Source organism: Ursus maritimus, unplaced genomic scaffold (genome assembly GCF_017311325.1).
Source record: "Ursus maritimus isolate PB19 unplaced genomic scaffold, ASM1731132v1 scaffold_8, whole genome shotgun sequence".
In the NCBI taxonomy this organism is placed as follows: Eukaryota; Metazoa; Chordata; class Mammalia; order Carnivora; family Ursidae; genus Ursus; species Ursus maritimus.
The window spans coordinates 40499631-40518391 of record NW_024426996.1 but is presented as its reverse complement, the minus strand read 5'-3'; the positions used below and the strand labels follow the sequence as shown (position 1 = coordinate 40518391).

General features: G+C 42.1%; 1 protein-coding gene across 4 annotated transcripts in view; it reads left to right on the top strand.

Annotated features, from left to right (window-relative positions):
* Window positions 1–18761, top strand: part of KIT (KIT proto-oncogene, receptor tyrosine kinase) — an 81189-nt gene that overhangs the window by 32324 nt on the left and 30104 nt on the right. Inside the window, exons 2-7 of one of the 4 annotated variants that reach the window (XM_040625310.1) lie at window positions 2545–2814; window positions 5369–5650; window positions 6740–6876; window positions 11288–11456; window positions 15460–15649; window positions 18238–18353. In XM_040625310.1, the coding sequence (XP_040481244.1) occupies window positions 2545–2814; window positions 5369–5650; window positions 6740–6876; window positions 11288–11456; window positions 15460–15649; window positions 18238–18353 (1164 nt within the window). Of the gene's footprint in view, window positions 1–49; window positions 2815–5368; window positions 5651–6739; window positions 6877–11284; window positions 11457–15459; window positions 15650–18237; window positions 18354–18761 lie in introns of those variants that run through there. The other 3 variants (XM_040625309.1, XM_040625308.1, XM_008701524.2) reach the window with 3 other exon arrangements.

Below are 18761 nucleotides of genomic sequence, written 5' to 3'. Positions count from 1 at the left end.
CTGTGCCCGTTTTCATTATTTAACACTCTGTAAGACTTTAAAAACAATCCCAAGCACTTTGTCTCCATATTCTGGCCCCTCCATGTAGATGCTGAGCCTGGTGGGTACAGATGGTCTCGTCTATAGCACTTCTTACGTTGGTGCTTAATAACCTTTGATGATTGTCATCGACCTTGTTGTTACCTTCTGCGAATCGAGGGTTGCTAAGGGTCTTCAGTTTGGGACGCACTTGGCATGACCTTGTGGAGCTGTGATTGAAGCCATGGTCAGAAGTGCCCGGATGCAATATTTGTCTGGATACCAGATTGGAACTGAGACCAGTCATCTCTGAGCGCCTGCAGGGGACAGTTTCCATGCTTCTTTAGAGCATCTTTGATCTGTCCTTCTCCACAGACTCTCTTGCTTCTGTCTTCACATGTCCCCAGGTCTCTTCTGTAACTTTTAATGTCGTTCGACTGCAGATCTGTCTCCCTTCTGCTGCCACAGCTCAGAGAGGGGTCTACGCGCAGAGCCTTTAACCGCGGAGCATACAGAAATTCCCACTCACCTGAAATTGTGCTCTTGGGTTTCCTGCCGTCTCTTTCTCACCAAACATAGTCGCTTCATTCCCTTGACCACTTTCGTTCATTCCCTTGATCTCGCTCAGCATCTGCCCTAGAACCCACCACCTTCTCTTTAAAACCTTCTTCCCTCTTGAGCTCCCCCCTCCCTTCCTTCCTGGCGGTGGTTTTTTGTTGGCTGTTGTTGCTCATTCATTTTTGTTTGATTTTTAAATCTCAAATCTATACTCTCTTAGCTGGAAGAGCTCTCAAGATTGGTACTCTGTGCGTTCCTCTTTTTTCCACAAGCCCTTCCCCTTGACTTTCTGATCCTGTCTTTTAACTTCACCCATTTTTGCTCTTCCTCCACCATCTGCAATGCAGGCCTTGAGGTGAGAAGTCCGTCCACTGGCCAGGTAGCCCCTGGGAGCAGGGCTCTTGCCCCGCCTGTCCCCATCCTTTTCTGATCATGTCTTCCCACCTCCAGTCCGGCCAAACCTGTGGAGAGCTTCCTGGCGTGGCTCCCTTGCTGCCTGCGCCTTTTACTCTTGCTTCAGAACTCAGGTCACTTCTTGTCTCCGACCTTCTATGCGTGTGGAGGGGATAGATGCCCCATTTCACCCGTGGCCCTGCAGAAGTGATAGAAAGCCTCTCCTGACCCGCAGAGGGGGAGTTCTGTTACCCTGTTGCTCTAGCCCACCTTACCCAGGGACCCTTTCTTCCCACTCGCTCACCCAGGTCATGTGTGAGTCCGTCTTTGTAGTTTTAATGACACTGTAACTTTTAATGTGTTTTTCCTCTGGTGCATCTTTAGTCTCAGATCCTTTACTGTAGGTCTCATTGCTTCTGCCTACCTGAGGATCAGAGCTCTTCACGAATTTCCGCAAATCTAGAAGATCTCTGGTATCTTACAGTAGCGCATGTCACTTTTCTACCGAAAAATGTAGTGTCTCCACATCGTCGTTGTGGTCTCTATGGTGTATATGTATCCATGGGTGTCTGTCTTTTCTTTTACCTTCCCTGATACGGTCAAGGTCCAGCCCACCCCTTCTTCTTCCTCTTCTTTGGCTTAAAGCTAAAACTTGTAGCTACATTTCACTTATTCTGACACAGGAGCCGTGTGTTCTTTTGAACTCTGGAGTGCGTGTAACAACCCTGTGTTGCCCTTACATGGACTTTTCCCCAGCACCTGGCTCGAAGCTTTTGATAATTAGTGAACAGGTATTTGTGTTCATGCAACAGATGGATGAATGAGTGGATGAATTGGCTGCCGTGAATTTTCTAAGGTTCAGGTTTCCTGTTCAGAGTCTGAAGTTTGCATCTTTAAACTAGGAAACCTGTCTAGGCATTAGTTTCATTAGGCGCAACCCAGCCTATGTCATGAAATACCTCACAGTCTGATCTTTAAAATGGGATTTTCATTTTCTGCCTTATTGTTTGAAATGCTTAAATAGTTCTCCTTTTGATGAACGTCACCATATAAGGAGAATTGCGTACAAATAACTGAATTCACAGCCAGGCTGTGTCATGGTCATGTACATTTTGCCAGAAGAGTAACAGGCCAGTAGTTTGCTGTTGCTGTTGTTTTTGGGTTTTTTTTGTTTTGTTTTTTGTTGTTTGTTGTTGTTTTTTTTTTATAGTGTGAGGTTTTGTTTTTGTTTTTTCTAAGCTGGGTGTCAGCATGTCAGTACCGCTGTGATGGCCCATATTCAGAGTGGAAACTTGACCCAGCTGTGTGTTTAACCCAGAGAAGGCCATGGCATCCCACAAGTATGGCTCGCATACCAGGGGTGACCCCCAGGATTAATTGGGAGTTGCAGAAAATAATTTTCTAGATGAACTTAAGAAACTTTAACCAGAACTCTTTCTAACTATAAATAGCGGGGCAGCTTTGTCCTATTTTTATTGTAGAGCGCACAGAAGATGGAAATCAATATTGGAAGAAATGCTTTATTTCGCCAAGGAAAAAGATCATACTCAACACGATTCTTATTTTTCTTGGCAGGCTCTTCTCAACCATCTGTGAGTCCAGGGGAACTGTCTCTACCATCCATCCATCCAGCAAAATCAGAGTTAATAGTCAGTGCTGGCGATGAGATTAGGCTGCTATGCACCGATCCAGGATTTGTCAAGTGGACTTTTGAGACCCCGGGTCAACTGAGTGAGAGCACACACAACGAGTGGATCACAGAGAAAGCGCAGGCCGCCAACACAGGCAATTACACGTGCACCAACAGAGAGGGCTTAAGCAGGTCCATTTATGTGTTCGTTAGAGGTAAATGTGTGGCTTTCTTTCATGCTATGCTTTAGAGAACCTAATATCCTGTTCTTAATTATGGATGACACATAGGTGGCTGAGCCATAGAGAAAATATTACTGGCTGGCTATAGGATGCCTGAAACAAATTTTTCTTTGTCAGTTCCCCCCATCTTTTGATACATCGTGGCTGTGGGTAGGACTCCAGCTGAAGGTCCGCAAGGCTGCAGTACTCTTCCTAATGAGATTACAATATGGTTAGCCCATTTGTCCTGGCACTGTGAGTAAACCCCGAGAATAAATTAGGCCCTTTGGGAAAGCTGTGTTTTAATGCCTTGAGATCCTAGATACTCCCACTTAGTAAAAACACTTCAGGGAACTAAAGGCCTCTGAAGGCCTAAACAGACCAACACTTCAAAAGAACTGACCCACTTTTAGAGAGCAAATTCCAGAAAAATAACATAGTCAGCTAATCACCCCATGTTCCTCTTAGGTTCTTAATAGTTGTCAGTTGATTCATTTTTTTTAAAAAAACTGTGACCTCTTAGAAACAGAAGAAAAATATGATTGTTGGATTTCCGTACCTCATTTCCTATGATAAACTCAGTGATTCATCTGTGTTTGTGCTTCGAACATCCTTGTCAGGAGGAGGTTTGCTGACGGTGGGAGGCAGGAAGAATCTTTCTGTTGATGTAAAAACAAGTACTTAAAGCTGTAAGAGACATACGCAGGTTATAGGGGGAGAAATAGAGTCCGGGTTCTGGTCCTGAGTTTGTGCCTGGACTGGGGCTACCATTGACACAGGCCGGCGTTGGAGGCCTCGCCCATGATATGGTGGAAGAACAATGGATCCATTTGTCCCAGATGGCAGATCAGAGCAAGCTCGAGAGTTTCAGTGTCTCACTGAAACGTTTGGATAGGGTCACCTGCACTGTTGCTCTCATGTAATTGTTGTTCAGGAGACAGAATTGTGCAAATTCAAGCTCTATCAAGGGTTAATAAAGTTGTTCACTATAAAGAAGGTTGCGGTGAAATCGACCCTGCCTCTCCTTAGTTTATCTGTTATTCTTTCCTAGGTTAGGTACCTGAAAAATAGACACTGATAAGGCACAGCTTAGCCGTGGGGTATGGTTCCATAATGGTGGAGCCAACCTGGGTGCTGTTCTTTGACATTCAAGAAGGTACTCTGGAATTTCCAGGTGGTCATGAAGTATCATTCTGCATATTAATACAGTGGGTAGATGCCTGAATAAATGGGGAAGACTGCGGAATTAGCCAAGTCAGTCTCGCAGAGTTCATGGATTTTCTTTAGAAGGGGTCTTCCTCAGTAACTTAGTGCTCCACTGAATTATTACTGATTTAAGATGTTTGGATACTTAAGTAATTTATGTTACAGCAGTGAAGGAAACCGGGGGATTGTAGGAGCTAGCCTTAAGCAGCTGAGAAAGAATAGATGGAAAAATAACCAACTATGGCTTTGGACCTTAGTCCCACCATCATGAGGGACTTTATTCATAGAACAGATTAGGCTAGGAGGTACATAATTCATTCTGGAAATTTTATTTTTTTCAAAATTGAATGGTAAGTATATGTCAATGATGTCAGATTGATTTTTGTCGGACACCTGAATTCCAGGTGGAAAGGACAATTAAACATTTTAAACACAATCTGTTGGCCCAGCTATCTATCTGTATTATCTTGACACAGCAGAGGTGGCTGTATATTGTGTATACAGAATGAGGTTTGTCTTTGCTTATAGGAGGTCCCAGTCTGCCTGAGGCCTTTCCAGTCCACACCTGGTGTCCTGGCATATATTAATGGCACTCCCCTTCACTCACAAGTGTCCTGGTTTAGATGGCATTTACCACAGGATTCCTGAAACTCGTAAGCTCCCCTTGGGAATATGGCTTCATCTGTTGTCCAGAAGTTTATATTTATACACATTTTTCAAGGAATATGAAGGGTGAGGCCCACGTGACATTTGTACAGGGTGGCCTGCTAATGGTTTTGCAGATTTTATGCAGAAGCTGAAAGATCCTGGAGACTGGGGGCTCTGGAAAGGGGTCCCCACAGTGGGGTAGAGAAAGAACACCTTTCTCTGACCTTAATAGGTACCAGTGCACTGGCTGAGTCTTGGCCCATCCCCCTCAGAGTATTCCCTGTTGTTGAAGAAGGGTAACTATCGTAATAAAATACCCTCAGCATTTCAAGACCTCAAGTTGTGGTATCAGTCGGACTGTGGTTTGAGTTCCGGTCAGCCATTTCCGGGCCGGTCACTTTTTAGGAGAGTCACTTTTTTGAGACTTCGGTGTCTTCATCTCTGAAGGGTGGTAACGATAGTGCCCATCACATGGGGGTGTTTTGAGAGTTCAATGAGATAAGGTGTAATGGTCCGAGCTTAGTGTCTGACACGTGGAAAGTGTTTAATAAATGTTCACTGTTGCTTAGTAATATTTGGATGAATTCTACTTTGCTTGCAAAGGAAAAAAAGTCGGAGTCCTCTGAGATCTTTTACAAATGTTTCCAGTGCCTGCGACTAGCCGTTCAAACTCCCGAGTTTTAATGTGCTTTAGATCCTGCAGAGCTTTTCCTCGTTGACCTTCGCTTGTATGGGAAAGAAGACAATGATACGCTGGTCCGCTGTCCTCTGACAGACCCAGAGGTGACCAATTACTCCCTCAGGGGGTGCGAGGGGAAGCCTCTTCCCAAGGACCTGACGTTTGTCGCTGATCCCAAGGCTGGCATCACGATCAGAAACGTGAAGCGCGAGTATCATCGGCTCTGCTTGCACTGCTCTGCAGACCAGAAGGGCAAGTCTGTGCTGTCCGCGAAATTCACCCTGAAAGTGAGGGCAGGTAGGGGCCCTTTCTCGCGCTCTGCTCGGGGGCGGAGCCTCCAGTCGGGGGAGGGCGGGCGACATCTGTCTCCTTGCTGGTCCATCTTAGTCTCACTCAGGCCGCAGGCTCTTCATCATTTCCCCCAGCTCCCAGCAGCTGCTTGTGACTTCTTCATTTGGTAGCCCCCAAGCCCACACCACCAGTCCACGGCCGCCTCCAGCAGGCTGTGTCTAGCAGAGACTGGCGTTCAGACCCTCCCGGGGACAGCTGTGACACCTACCGACCTCACAACACCGAGAGTCTCATAACTGCATGAGGTGTTCCTTCCAAGAGAACCTCCCTGGGAAGCTTCCCTTCCGCTGTTTGCAAAGATTAGCATATACATGATTCACTCCTTGATTGACTATTGATAGAGGAATTGACTTTCTCCTCAGTGATTGGATTTTAATGCATTCCCAAACTATTCCCAATCTGAGGAGCAGAGTACCAGCTGAGTATGGACCTTGTTATTACGGTGGCATTATGTAGATTATTTTCGTAGCTGGAAGATGTCTAGATTTTGTATCTCCGAGATCATCAAATTCAACACCAGTTGGCATTCAGCTACCGAGCAGTTTTTATTAAGCTTTTGAAAAAGTATGCTCATTGGAATTAAGGAAAGCTTGGTTATTTAAAATGGAGATTTTCAGAAATGAGCAAGGCGTTACTATGATGGCACACGGGAAAGATACCTGTTTGGTTAAAAAAATGTGATTAGTCGTATCACATCTTCGTGAAACCGTCAGGGTTGTGTGAGGCACAGATTAAAGCCGCTTCCCTGTGCCGGGGTTTCTCCCTGTTTCAAATAGCATTGTCCAGGCGCATTATCATCTCAGAGCAGACATTCTTACCATTTCCACTCGATGTTGATGAATTTGCTGGAAGAATGCAAGATTTAATTGCTGATGTCTTCAGATCTGCAAGTCATACAGGTCGGTTAGTGCCATACTTGATATTTTCTTAGAAAGAGCAGCAAGTAGGTTGTGTGCATTTGAGGAAACGTGGTAAGTGAAAGTGGCCTATGATGGTAGGAGGCATGATCTGAGGGCCAATTTCTGTTTCTTCCAGCCATCAGAGCTGTACCGGTGGTGTTGGTGTCCAAAGCAAGCTCTCTTCTAAGGGAAGGGGAAGAATTCTCTGTGACGTGCTTGGTAAAGGATGTGTCTAGTTCCGTGGACTCCATGTGGATCAAGGAAAACAGCCAGGTGAGGGGCTTCTTGCCTTTGTTTTTTTCTCAGTACGTTGTTCTGTCCGTGTGGGAGAGTTTAAGGTTCTCCCTTCAACCAGTCTATTCATTGTCCGGGGGATGGCTCAGCTGGTGTGTCTGTGGGGTGGGACTGTCTGCGCGTGTGTCAAGATGCATCTTTTCCCCTTTCGTAGCACCATATGTGGATGTGTGCGTTCATTATTCGTGACAAATGCGTGTCATTTTGTCAATTTATTTTGAGAAAATCGAAGAGAGAACTTCAGACCCTGTTATTACCGTGTGCTGTTTCTTTGACTTTCGTAGGGAAGTTTTTAAGACAACTTCTGGTTAACTGCATAAGTACTTTGATTTTTAGGACTATTAAAACTATCCAGGCCAGATTATTTAAAATATTGGGAAAAGTTGTCAATTTTTTTTCCTTTCATATTTAAAAAGAGTAAATGGTCTCAGATACCAACTAGGGAGCTCTTTCCTTTCCCATAAAGTGGCCTGTCCATTTGAGAGATGTGGTTCTTTTTTGTATTGATCTGACATCCCCCGTCTGAGGCTGGTTACCTGAGGTCAAGTTGCTAATGGTTTTCTGTTTGTTTGAGTCACTATTAATAAAATGGTTATGTTTAATCTGAAACATTGGGACATGTTTAAGATCTCATTCATTTAACAAATGCATATTGAATGTCTACGTTAGGCATATCTTAAGTAAATTTTAGCCAGTTATATGAAGTTTTTTTTTTCTTTCTCTCTCTGAATATTCATTAGTAGCAAGGTCTTTCAGATGTCTAATTTCCCAAATATTTTGCTTTAAAATTTCCATCGACTGAATATTCAATAATTTTTATTTGCATAATCGTGGCCATCTAGTTAATTAGCTGTCACGGTGGTTTTTTCATCAGTACGCATATATGCATTACATTGGAGAGAAGAAATAATATATTTTCCTCCTCCTCCTCCTCTTCCTCTTCTTCCTCCTCATGCTCTGTATTCAATATTGGCAATTTCATGCCTGTTTAAAGAATTCTTTGCTAGATAAGTAACCATGGTGATTAGCATATGCAAAGTACTATGATGGTATTCATGTAGACTTGGTGATGGATGATACCTTGTTAATGAAGCCTGCCATTGACTAGGAGAATGGATTGTACTAGAGACTTGTTCTTTCAAACCAATGGCTCAGAGTTTTAGTTTCCTTATCATACAATTTAATAAAAACAATAGTTTATGTATGCATTTTTGACTAACCTTAGAGAACACAATCCTACGATAATTGGCTTTCTATCATCCTTAATTTCAGATGAGAGAACAGTTTAGACCATGTGCATATTTGAGCCTCTGTATAACTTGAAAATAGCCTTTTTTCGATGAGAAATTAAATTGCCCTAGGCAGTTTTGTTCTGAACCATTTTTCCCAAGAGTCCCGCATGCCATTCCCAATTAATCCACTGGCGCTGGTAGATAAGCCTTCGGTGTTGGGAACTCTTTGGGGAAATCCCAATGTGCACCTCAAGGGTTAAGGAAACCCGAATCACATGCAAACAATATGTAATGTGTGACTTGCAGATGGGGCCCATGGCTCTATGCCAAGGTTCATCCATGAATCCTTTGTTGCTATCCTTTGGCTTCGTCTGGAATACTTAGCACTGTTCTCACTATCAGATTATCTTAAAAATCCATGGTATTTGATCCTGACCATTTAGAATAAGTTTAACTCACAGTGAAATTTAGGATAAAATGACTGTTCTAGAGTTTTTGCAGTTACTTGTTTTAAAATGTGAGAGAGTCTTGGAGTTTATTCAACACTTGTGAATCTTGATTAGCTTTTCTAATGCCTCTAAACCCTTATATTTTTACTTTTTAGTAGGATACTTGACAGTGTCTGAATTATGGTCTTGAGGTTTAGGTGTTGACATTGTATCCCTTGGGACCAAGCTGTTTCTTCCTGCACTGATGTGTTCATTGTTCTTGTTTAGGTCCCTATTGTAGACCCTTGGGCTCTTGCAAGAACTAGAAGGAAGATATACCGTAAATCTAGAATGTGGCCTTACCTGTCCATTGTCACTCTGCCTTTGCAGAGAAGTCTGTGACCTGATGGACTGGGAGAGGACAAAACAGTGTCACCTCCCTTTGCTATTTCATTGCTTTTCTGCAGTGAACTGGCAGATTTCTGCCAATTACTAGAAGAATCTCCTGGAAGAGAATATCTTCATCTCTGCATTGTGCTTCAAACTGAAAAGGCCTTTAAAGACCTTTGCTTTCTCATTCCCTTTTATTTATTTATTTATTTGAGAGAAAGAGAGCAAGGGGAAGAGGCAGAGGGAGCAACAGATTCCCTGCTGAGCGGGGAGCCTGATCCAGAGGCTCCCTCCCAGGACCCCCAGTTCATGACCTGAGCCGAGGCAGACACTTCACCAACTGAGCCACCCTGGCGCCCCTCTCATTCCCTTTTAGAAACAAAAGCTGAGACTGGTGGTATCCTTGACTTGCTCAAGATCTCACAGTTACTTAACAAAGCAGGTTTCTCTTCTTTTTATTTCAAAACATTCAGTTTTGGCAGTCTGCTCTCATGTATGCTCATTTTAATGTAAAAAAAATTTCCAAAAATATAATAACAGAAAAAAAGAGAAACAGATATAATTCCACCATTGCATGTAGCACTGCTATGCAATGGAAAGAAAATGTGAGCCTCCTATGTAATTTAATATTTTCTAGTAGACACATGACAGAGTAAAAGTAAAATTGATTGTAATACATTTTATTTAACCTAGTATAGCTAAAATATTATCTTATCATGTAATTAATATAAAAAGTATCTGTGGGTTATTTTACATTACTTTTTTCATATTAAGTCTTCAAAATCTGGGACATATTTTATATTTACAACACAGTTTGAACCTCAAGCATTCCAAAAGCTCAGTAGTCTTTACTTGGCTGGTCTTTATGAATGCCACATTGCCCACTTTTTTTTTTCGTATTTCTTTTCTCTCTGCTCCTATGCATGTGTATTACCACGTTTGCGGTTTCAAGGTACACTCAATTTATGCTTTTTAAGTAATATAAACATTTTTCTTATTTTCACATTTATAATTTTCATGCTTGGTGTACCTTTAGGTCATCTCCGAAATTGCACTACAGTAAATATTTTGGAGATTAAAAAAAAAAAAAATTGAGTTATTTCCTTGAGATAAATTTGCTAGAATTGATCAGGGATATGAACAATGTGCCAAATTGCTTTCCATAAGGATTGTTCTGGTTTAATGGTCTAATGCTAATAGTTCACCATAGCCTGGCCCGCGAATTACCCTTGATCTCATTCCATGTCAATATCAGGTTCTGTTTACTTTCTTTTTTCAGTTGTTACTTTTTTCAATAGGAATGTGTTCATATTACAGAAAATTTGGAAGATGCAGAAAGCTATGTGGTACTCCCTTTAATATTTTTAGAGTGGCTATAGTTTATATTATATTTTATTCCCATGATAGTTTCCATACAAGAAATCTCTCCGTGTCTTGTGTGCAGACAAATAATATGAGTAGAATGGTAATATCACGAGAGTAAATTTGCAACTTTTTCTCTTCCACTCATGCTTAAATAATTTGGGGCTTGGTCTTACATGTCTCACATACTTTGGAACCCCTTTTAGTAGTTGCCAGAATTCTTCTGGGTAAGGGGTGCTTGGGTAGCGGAGTCGTTAAGCGTCTGCCTTCGGCTCAGGGCGTGATCCCGGCATTCTGGGATCAAGCCCCACATCGGGCTCCTCTGCTGGGAGCCTGCTTCTTCCTCTCCCACTCCCCCTGCTGTGTTCCCTCTCTCGCTGGTTGTCTCTCTGTCACATAAATAAATAAAATCTTTAAAAAAAAAAATTCTGCCGGGTAAGAACTATAGGATGAATTTCCAAGTTAGTTTTAGATGTGATTCAATTTTTATTCATGAAAATAATATAAATATTGACAAAATAGAATATTATTAGTGATGTGTTTTCTTTCAATCACTGGGATCTAGAATAAAAACAGTGTAACAGGAGATACTGATATGACCTAACTATGCTGACTCAATGTAAAATATCAGTACTCTGTCATATTTCTTACAGAGAGACTTTTAAAATTTGGCACTGTTAAAAAAATACTTGGTGCTGTGGAGAATTTGGAATTATGCATGCCACGGTTGTTATGAAATGAATTTTCATGTTTTTTCCAATCATTAATAATGACTATCTTTCAATATAATCCTGTAATATGAAGTCTTCCAATGACAGACTTGTCATGATGCTTTATTATTCTTACTTAAGTAGCGTATAATGAATGTTAATATGGAGAAGTTAATTGCTGCTATTTTTAATTTATCTAGGAAAGATCCTGAATATAAATTTTATGATAATCTTTGATTTTTTTTTTTTCTCCTTCCAAAACCAGCAGACTAACGCACAGACGCAGAGTAATAGTTGGCATCAGGGTGACTTCAATTTTGTACGTCAGGAAAGGTTGACGATCAGCTCAGCAAGAGTTAATGATTCTGGAGTGTTCATGTGTTACGCCAATAATACTTTCGGATCGGCAAATGTCACAACAACCTTGGAAGTCGTAGGTAAATATCTCTATGGGAATGTATAAATTACTGGCAGTAGTGAAAGAAGAAATTGCTAGATAGTTTCCTTTTTATGTTAATAGGCTGTTGAAGAGATTACTAGAAATTTAATTGTCACCACACGAATGAATGAGTGAATGAAAGTTATCATTGTCTCCTTTTCCACCTAGAGCACGAGAGCAAATTCTACCAGTTTTAATAAAGGGGAAGTGGAAGGCTGTAACTGAAGTTGTTTAAATGGGTCATTTTCTCTCATCCACCCTGTCCTCCCTACCAAACAAATAAAAGGTTAAGTGGAACTTTTTCAGAAATTCTAGTTCTTGCTGAATGACTTGAGTTTGGAAATGGATTGTAGGCTTGCTGTATGGAGGAGTGCTGATGCTGAGAGTTTCAAGTATTTCTCGGAGTCTTTCAGGAAGCGGGGGCACCTGAGCCCTTATCTTTTTTACCACTCAAGGGTCTAGTTCATCTGTTGCTGGAAGGGCTGAATTGGGCTGCTTCTTCCTAGTACAGCCCTCACTTCACCCTGTCCTCCAGCCTTATAGGCCGTAGCGTAAACCTTCAGAGAGGACATCCACTGGGACCTGACTCTTGGTCCTACACAGCGTAAACTGAATCATGGTTCCCTAGAATCCTAACCCCATCAGAGCTGGTGTGCACAACTGGTTTAGCCTTTTCTTCCCTACTCTGGAAATCTCACTAAATATTTATTTTCCAAGGTCTCCTTAATGAGAGCAGAACGTAGTGAATGTACTGGATATCTTTGATTTACTGGAAATAATAATAATTTTTAAGTTACACGTTTTTTGCCTTATGAGTATTGTTTGAATTTAATCTACTTTCTTGCTTTTTTAATGCAATTATAGTCTTAGTGCTTGACTTTGATTAAGTACTTGTAGGGTGGCAAATTTCTTCATCATGAGCAATAATAAAATGATGTGATATTTGTTTTCATTTCTCCTCTTTCCCCCATGTTTCTTCAATAATGTATGAAGCAGTGTTAGAGGTCTGTGATTTATCCCACAATAATCTCATATAATTTTGGCATTTCTGCCCATGTTGTAATGGAAAGCATCTCACCAGACTAAACGTGGAAAACACCCTTTACTTGCAATTATAGAGTCAGCATGCAGAAAGAGTCTTACTTTTTCCCTAAACGTGATCGCGAACCATTTATTAATTTGAATAGAAAGCTATGCTTTTAAAATATTAAACTCCATAAGTGCTAATTTGCTAAGTTGATTAGGGAGCATGTTGATATATCAGCTTCAGCTCCAGAAAGCAATTAGTAAGGATGTTTTGAGCATATTATTGTATGTAATCAGATTTTTAAAATCCATTCATCAATTTCCAAGAATATAACTGTGTAACTGGAAGGACTTGTGGCTGAGAAACCCGAATCTGGTTTTGTATTGTTTCGGGATGGGTTGGGATGGGACAGGAACAGGAGGAGACAAAGAGAAAAGTAATTTCTCTTGAGGGTGGGATGGGAGGCTTTGGGATGGTCTCCGCCTGGTTTCGAGTCGGGGCTGTGCCACCTAATTTTCAAAGGCACCCTGCTTTAACTCTGCCTACATTTCCTCTTCTGAGAAACACAACTTCTGACTCCAAAGGCTGCGGAGAGGAGAAGATGCAGTAGATTTTATAGAAGTGCCTGGCCTAGTGTTTGTACTTGATTAAATGTTAATGCGTCACCATTTCTTAATGCAGAAGTACCTGATGTTAAAACAGCCCTGATGGAGTTCTTCGATTCTAATAATTCTTCATGAATTTGGAGCTCTGTTCCACTATAGGACATAAAAGTATGTTGAGCCAAAGGACTCTAGAAAACTCAGAAGGAACTTAAGTAATTTATGTATGGTGATGATCAGAGAACTCATTTCAGTGCAAATATTGTTGTCTGTAATACTGGAGTATTTTGCATTGTGTGGTATCTTGGAATTTAGGACCTTAAGAACCTGAAAATGTAGCATAGCACTCAGATGAAACATTTATTCCCTGAAAATTAACCTAAATTTGTTTTAAAAATGGCAGGGCGAGCTTCATTTATGATTCAGGTATTAGAACAGGGTGGTGGTTTCCATCTCTAACTTTCATCTGGATGATTTTTTATTCCCACCTGTGACAGATCCTTTTCCATTGGTGCAGTTGGACTCCTTTTCATTCTGAATCTATAGGCAACGAAAGGGCAGTAAATACTAGAATGACAACTCATGTGGGACCTTACTATATTCAACCAAATAGTGCCGAAAATAATGAATAACAATTTTAAATTTTATAATCCTAAAATTTTGAAAAAGAAATGGAAGAATAAAATGGAAACGCTTCCATAATCCCACTAATGTGATACAGCTGTTTATAAGATTTGGCATATTGCTTATATTTTTGTACACAGCAGGGTTTAATTATACATACATTTTTTTAAAGATTTCTATTTGTTTATTGGACAGAGAGAGCACAGGAGGGCAAGTGGCAGGGAGAGGGAGAAGCAGGGTACCCGCTGAGCAGGGAGCCCGATGCGGGACTTGATTCCAGGACCCTGGGGACATGACCTGAGCCGAAGGCAGATGCTTAACCCACTGAGCCACCCGGGTGTCCCTATACATATGATTTTATTCTCTCTCTCTAACTGAAAGTACATGGAGAATTTAGGGCTTATGCTATAGTAAGAAGAGGCCAGCCTTGGCTTCTCACAGGCTTTTATTCAGAGCTGGGCTCTGCCTTTGGGTAGCCAGCTTTTTAGCTTTCCAGGACTGGATATTTTTCATCTGTAAGTTAGGAGTTACAAGCTTTCTCTTTCAGTATTGTTATAAAATTAAATCTTTGTCATAATTATTAATTTAAGTGTATGCTAAGGTACTTAGGGCAGTTCTTGGCCCCTAGTAAACATTCCATAAATGGTGGCTATAATATAATTTTATTACATTTTTTTCAAGCTCTCTCTTCTTACTATTATATAACCATTTCTGAGGGCTGCTTTATTAATCAGTTCTTTGATTTAAAAAATTACTATGTCCAGGGTAGGTAGCCGTTCTTTTTGTATGTAGCTATCCACTGAGAAGAGTTCTCAAATGGGAATTACAGGGTTAAATGGGAGAATAGATAATTATAGAAAATCTATATCGCTAAATGCTTTCTGAAAGAGTTGTGGCAATTTACAGTGTGTAATTCAGCGTGCTACTTTTACCACACTTGGAAAAGTATTGAGTCTCTTTCAAATTCGTTTTGCTGTTTTTCCATAGGATGGATATACTTTATTTTTTAGCAGCTCTATTGAAGTTTAGCTATTTTTAATAAGTGAAAAGTGAAGCCTTATTTTAATTACCAGTTTAAATATTGTTCCATCTATATTTTCATGTTCTTTTTCCTACTGCCTTACTTTTACTGTGTAGACATTTAAAAATGTTTATGTATTCAGAGTCTTAGGAATTTTATGATTTTATGATTTCTTTTTCTTCTCTTGTTCCTAAAAAGCCTAGAGAACTGCTCCCCCCTCTATAGAGGTTTGATAAAGGAGTTAATTCTGTTGTTTAGTTAACAATACGGTGTGGTTATTAAAATGCTGTCCTTGATTTCATCTGTGATATGTGGTAAGATGTAAGCTTATTTTTCTTGAAATATTAAATGGTCTTCTTTCAACCTCTTTATTGACCGTAGGGCGTGCTTCTCCTTCTTGATTTATGACACCTTCCTATCACATACACATTTATATTGGGTCTGGGCATGGGCTGAGTATTTAGTCCAAACGCTTTTTAACCTAAGAAACATCAGGACTCGTCATTCTAGAAGACTTATGACATGGTGCTAGGTCTTTAAGAGAGTTGCTTGAGAGACAGAGATGGGAGAATAAACATTTCAGGTGTGTCCTTGTTAAAATAGTCTTATTATTGACAATTAATACCTGAAACCAGTCAGTTATCTTTGTAATCCAAAGATGAAGTTGTGTTTTCTGTTGCGTAGTCATGGTTAATAGTTTCTTCCTGTTTTGTTCTGTTACGATTAGATAAAGGATTCATTAATATCTTCCCCATGATGAATACTACGATATTTGTGAATGATGGAGAGAATGTGGATCTGGTGGTTGAATATGAGGCATACCCCAGACCTGAGCACCGGCACTGGGTCTACATGAACAGATCCTTTGCTGATAAATGGGAAGATTATCCCAAGTCTGACAATGAGAGTAATATCAGGTAAGAAAAGAGCCTTGCCCTGGGGATTCGACACCTCCCCCATTCTCTGGGCTTACCAGATTCTATTCTGTGACCCATAAATGTGGGAGAGGACACCTGATAGAAAGAAGTTTGGGGCTCCTTCCTGAGTCTTCAGACCAGTGTCTCCTTTTGCTTGTGTTTAAAGCACACACAGAAGTCTGTGCATCAGCTTTCACATTTCTGATATGGGGGGACAGTTCAGAGCAGGGACTGACATATACTAGGGACACAGTAAATAATTTTTCAGAGAAAGAGGAAAGTCAGCCCTTTGAATGCTTTTTTAAAAACCATAAGAAAAATATGCACGTGGGTGGCTCCGTCAAGGTTAAGCCTCCGACTCTTGATTTTGGCTTAGGTCGTGATCTCAGGGTCCAGGCTTGGAGCCCTGCATTTGGCTCCCCTCTCGGGGGAGTCTGCTTCTCTCCTCCCCTCCCCCCCCCCACAAAGCTCGCATGTGTGCTTTCTCTCTTAGATAAATAAATGTGTCTTAAAAAAAAAAAACAACCCTAAAAACTGAAAGAAAACAGCCTTATTCAGTAGCTTTGGACAAGGCAGTGAACCCAAGTTCTTTCTTATCACACCTCATTTTTTTTAAAGATTTATTTATTTATTAGAGAGTGAGCGAGCACAGGGAGAGGCAGAAAGACACGCTAGCAGACGCCCCACTAAGCTCAGAGCCAACGTGGGGGCTCGATCTCTCGACCCCGAGATCACAACCTGAGCCGAAACCAAGAGTCGGGCACGCTTAACCGCCTGCACCACCCAGGGGCCCCCACACCTCTCATTTGATCCTCAAGACATTTATAATGAAAATAGTAGCAATCGTAAAGTAGTAAAAAGTACAATAAAAATAGTAAATAAAAATAAAATAAATAAAAATAATAAATAAGATCGTAAAAGTAGCTTACTCTCTGTGGGCTGCAGGTGCTCTTGCCTGTGCTGCGCTGTTCTAAGTACCTTCCAGATAGTAAGTCAATAATTTCAGTTCTCACAAACCCCACGGACAGGCACTCTTGTTTCTGTCATTCTGTAGAAGAGGAAACTGAGGCACAAATGAGTTAGGTAACTTGACCAAGATCAAACGGCTAACAACGTAGATGTCTAGACAGACGACATATTTTTTTCCAGTCAGGAGCCATGGGCTGTTGGAGGGATGTGGGTGAGAGATGACGCTGTCCTGGGCCAAGGTGTGAGGGCGGGAGGGAGGAGGATGGATTTGGGAGGCGTCCAGGCTACCTCTTTAGAAGACTCAGTGATTGGCGGATGAGGGGTGGTGGGGGGGGGAGGGGAGAGGTAGGAGCTGAAGATGCCCCTTCGGATTCTGTGTCCGTCAGCCACGTTGGATGGTGATCGATGATGCCATTCAAGAAGGAGGAAGGGTTGTGGGGGCAAAGACCGTGAGTTCGGCTAACGGTTTGTTGAATTGGAGGTTGACCGTGGGCTCTCGAGTGGAGACATTCAGGTAGAAAGTGTCCTACGTCAGGTTCCCTAGAAGCAGAGCCTGAGACAGTGATTGCGGATCAAGGGCTTCATTAAGGGAGAGCGAGACCTGCCAGGGAGAGTAAAGGAGGAAAGAAAGGATGGGTGGGTGAGTGGCAGGCTGAACTCAGGGGTGCTCTGGAGCTGGGCTTTTGTCCCTCCCTGTGGGCCGTCACTCATTGGCTGTAGACCTGGGTAGGCAGTCAGCTTCCAAATGGGGTCAAGTGTCCCTGGGCAAGACTTGGGAGGACGTTGCAGGTGTGAGTCATTATTAGCTGCACCCACAAGGCGGGGATGGGGCACGAAAATCACATAGGACCGAGAAGTCTGAACTAGAGGTCAAGATTGGAAGGTTGTGAGCAAACAGCAGGTAGTTCAGTGGGAGAGTAGATTGCTCAGGGGTGGGCGCAGCGTGAGAGGAGAGGCCGAGTAGGTTGCTGTGTATGTCAGGACGGTTGGGTAGCTCAGCGGGTCAAGGGCTGTGCAGGGCATCCACCCCGTCCTATCAGTCACTCCCCTGGCAGGCCTACGTGCTCAGTCTACACGGCCGTATCCGGTATCCCTGCAGCTCGGAGAGCAAATACTGCAAAGGACACTAGGAAGAAGTCGTGGGGGTGAAGGGAGAACTAGGAGGTGATGGTCCTTGCGAGAAGGCAGCTGAGGGCCCCAGTGTTGGCCTGGCTGCGAGGGTCCTGCTCCTGCATGTGGACACCTGCTGCTCTGGCCAGGTGCCCGGTGTTAAAGCAGCAGGGCAGGGGAGTTCGGGACCCTGGTGAGGGACTGTGCACAGAGAGGGATGTGGGCGTGAGGACAGCGGGGGCGGTGGGGGGGGGGAGGCCGGAGTCTCCACGAGGTTGTCTTCATGCTGAGAAAGCCTCTCCCCGCTCAGCCACTTGTCCCAAATCAAATACATGTGCATATGTTTGGATTTGTTAATGTGGGTCTTGTTAATACTGAGTTAAGTGAGCCCTGTTCTTCCTGGAACAGCTATGTATTTCCAGAGAGAAACTGTGGAAAACCCTCTCACTCGAGGAATGCCGTTCCCGGGTGATTGATTTCTTTTCTTTTCTTTCTTTCTCTTTCTGTAGATATGTGAGTGAACTTCATCTAACCAGATTAAAAGGGAATGAAGGAGGCACTTACACGTTTCAAGTGTCCAATTCCGATGTCAATTCTTCTGTGACATTTAATGTTTATGTGAACAGTGAGTAAAACGAATGGTTTCTTATCTTTCTATTTTTTATTATTTTAAGTTGTGGCTCGTGTTGGTAACAGCTGCAGAACTGAGCTCATTGTGTACTATGTAAATAATGTCTCATGATAATTTTGACCTTCACAAAGACCCCGCGGTTTGGTGGTTGGAAGAACGTGTACGAAAACCAATTCCTTGGCCTACATTTCACTGACTGCACGACCTTGTAGAGGTCACTCAGATTCTGGGTGCTGCCTTTGAAGTAAACAGAGGAGCCATAGAAGTTAAAAATAACAGTCGTTTGAGGGAAAATGTATTATTATTGATCGTTGAAATGGGGAGCCAGAGGTTGAGTAGGACCTGGAGTGTGGTGTTAGTTGGGACAGAGATGCTGTCGAGCTCTGACATGATTGCTTTGTC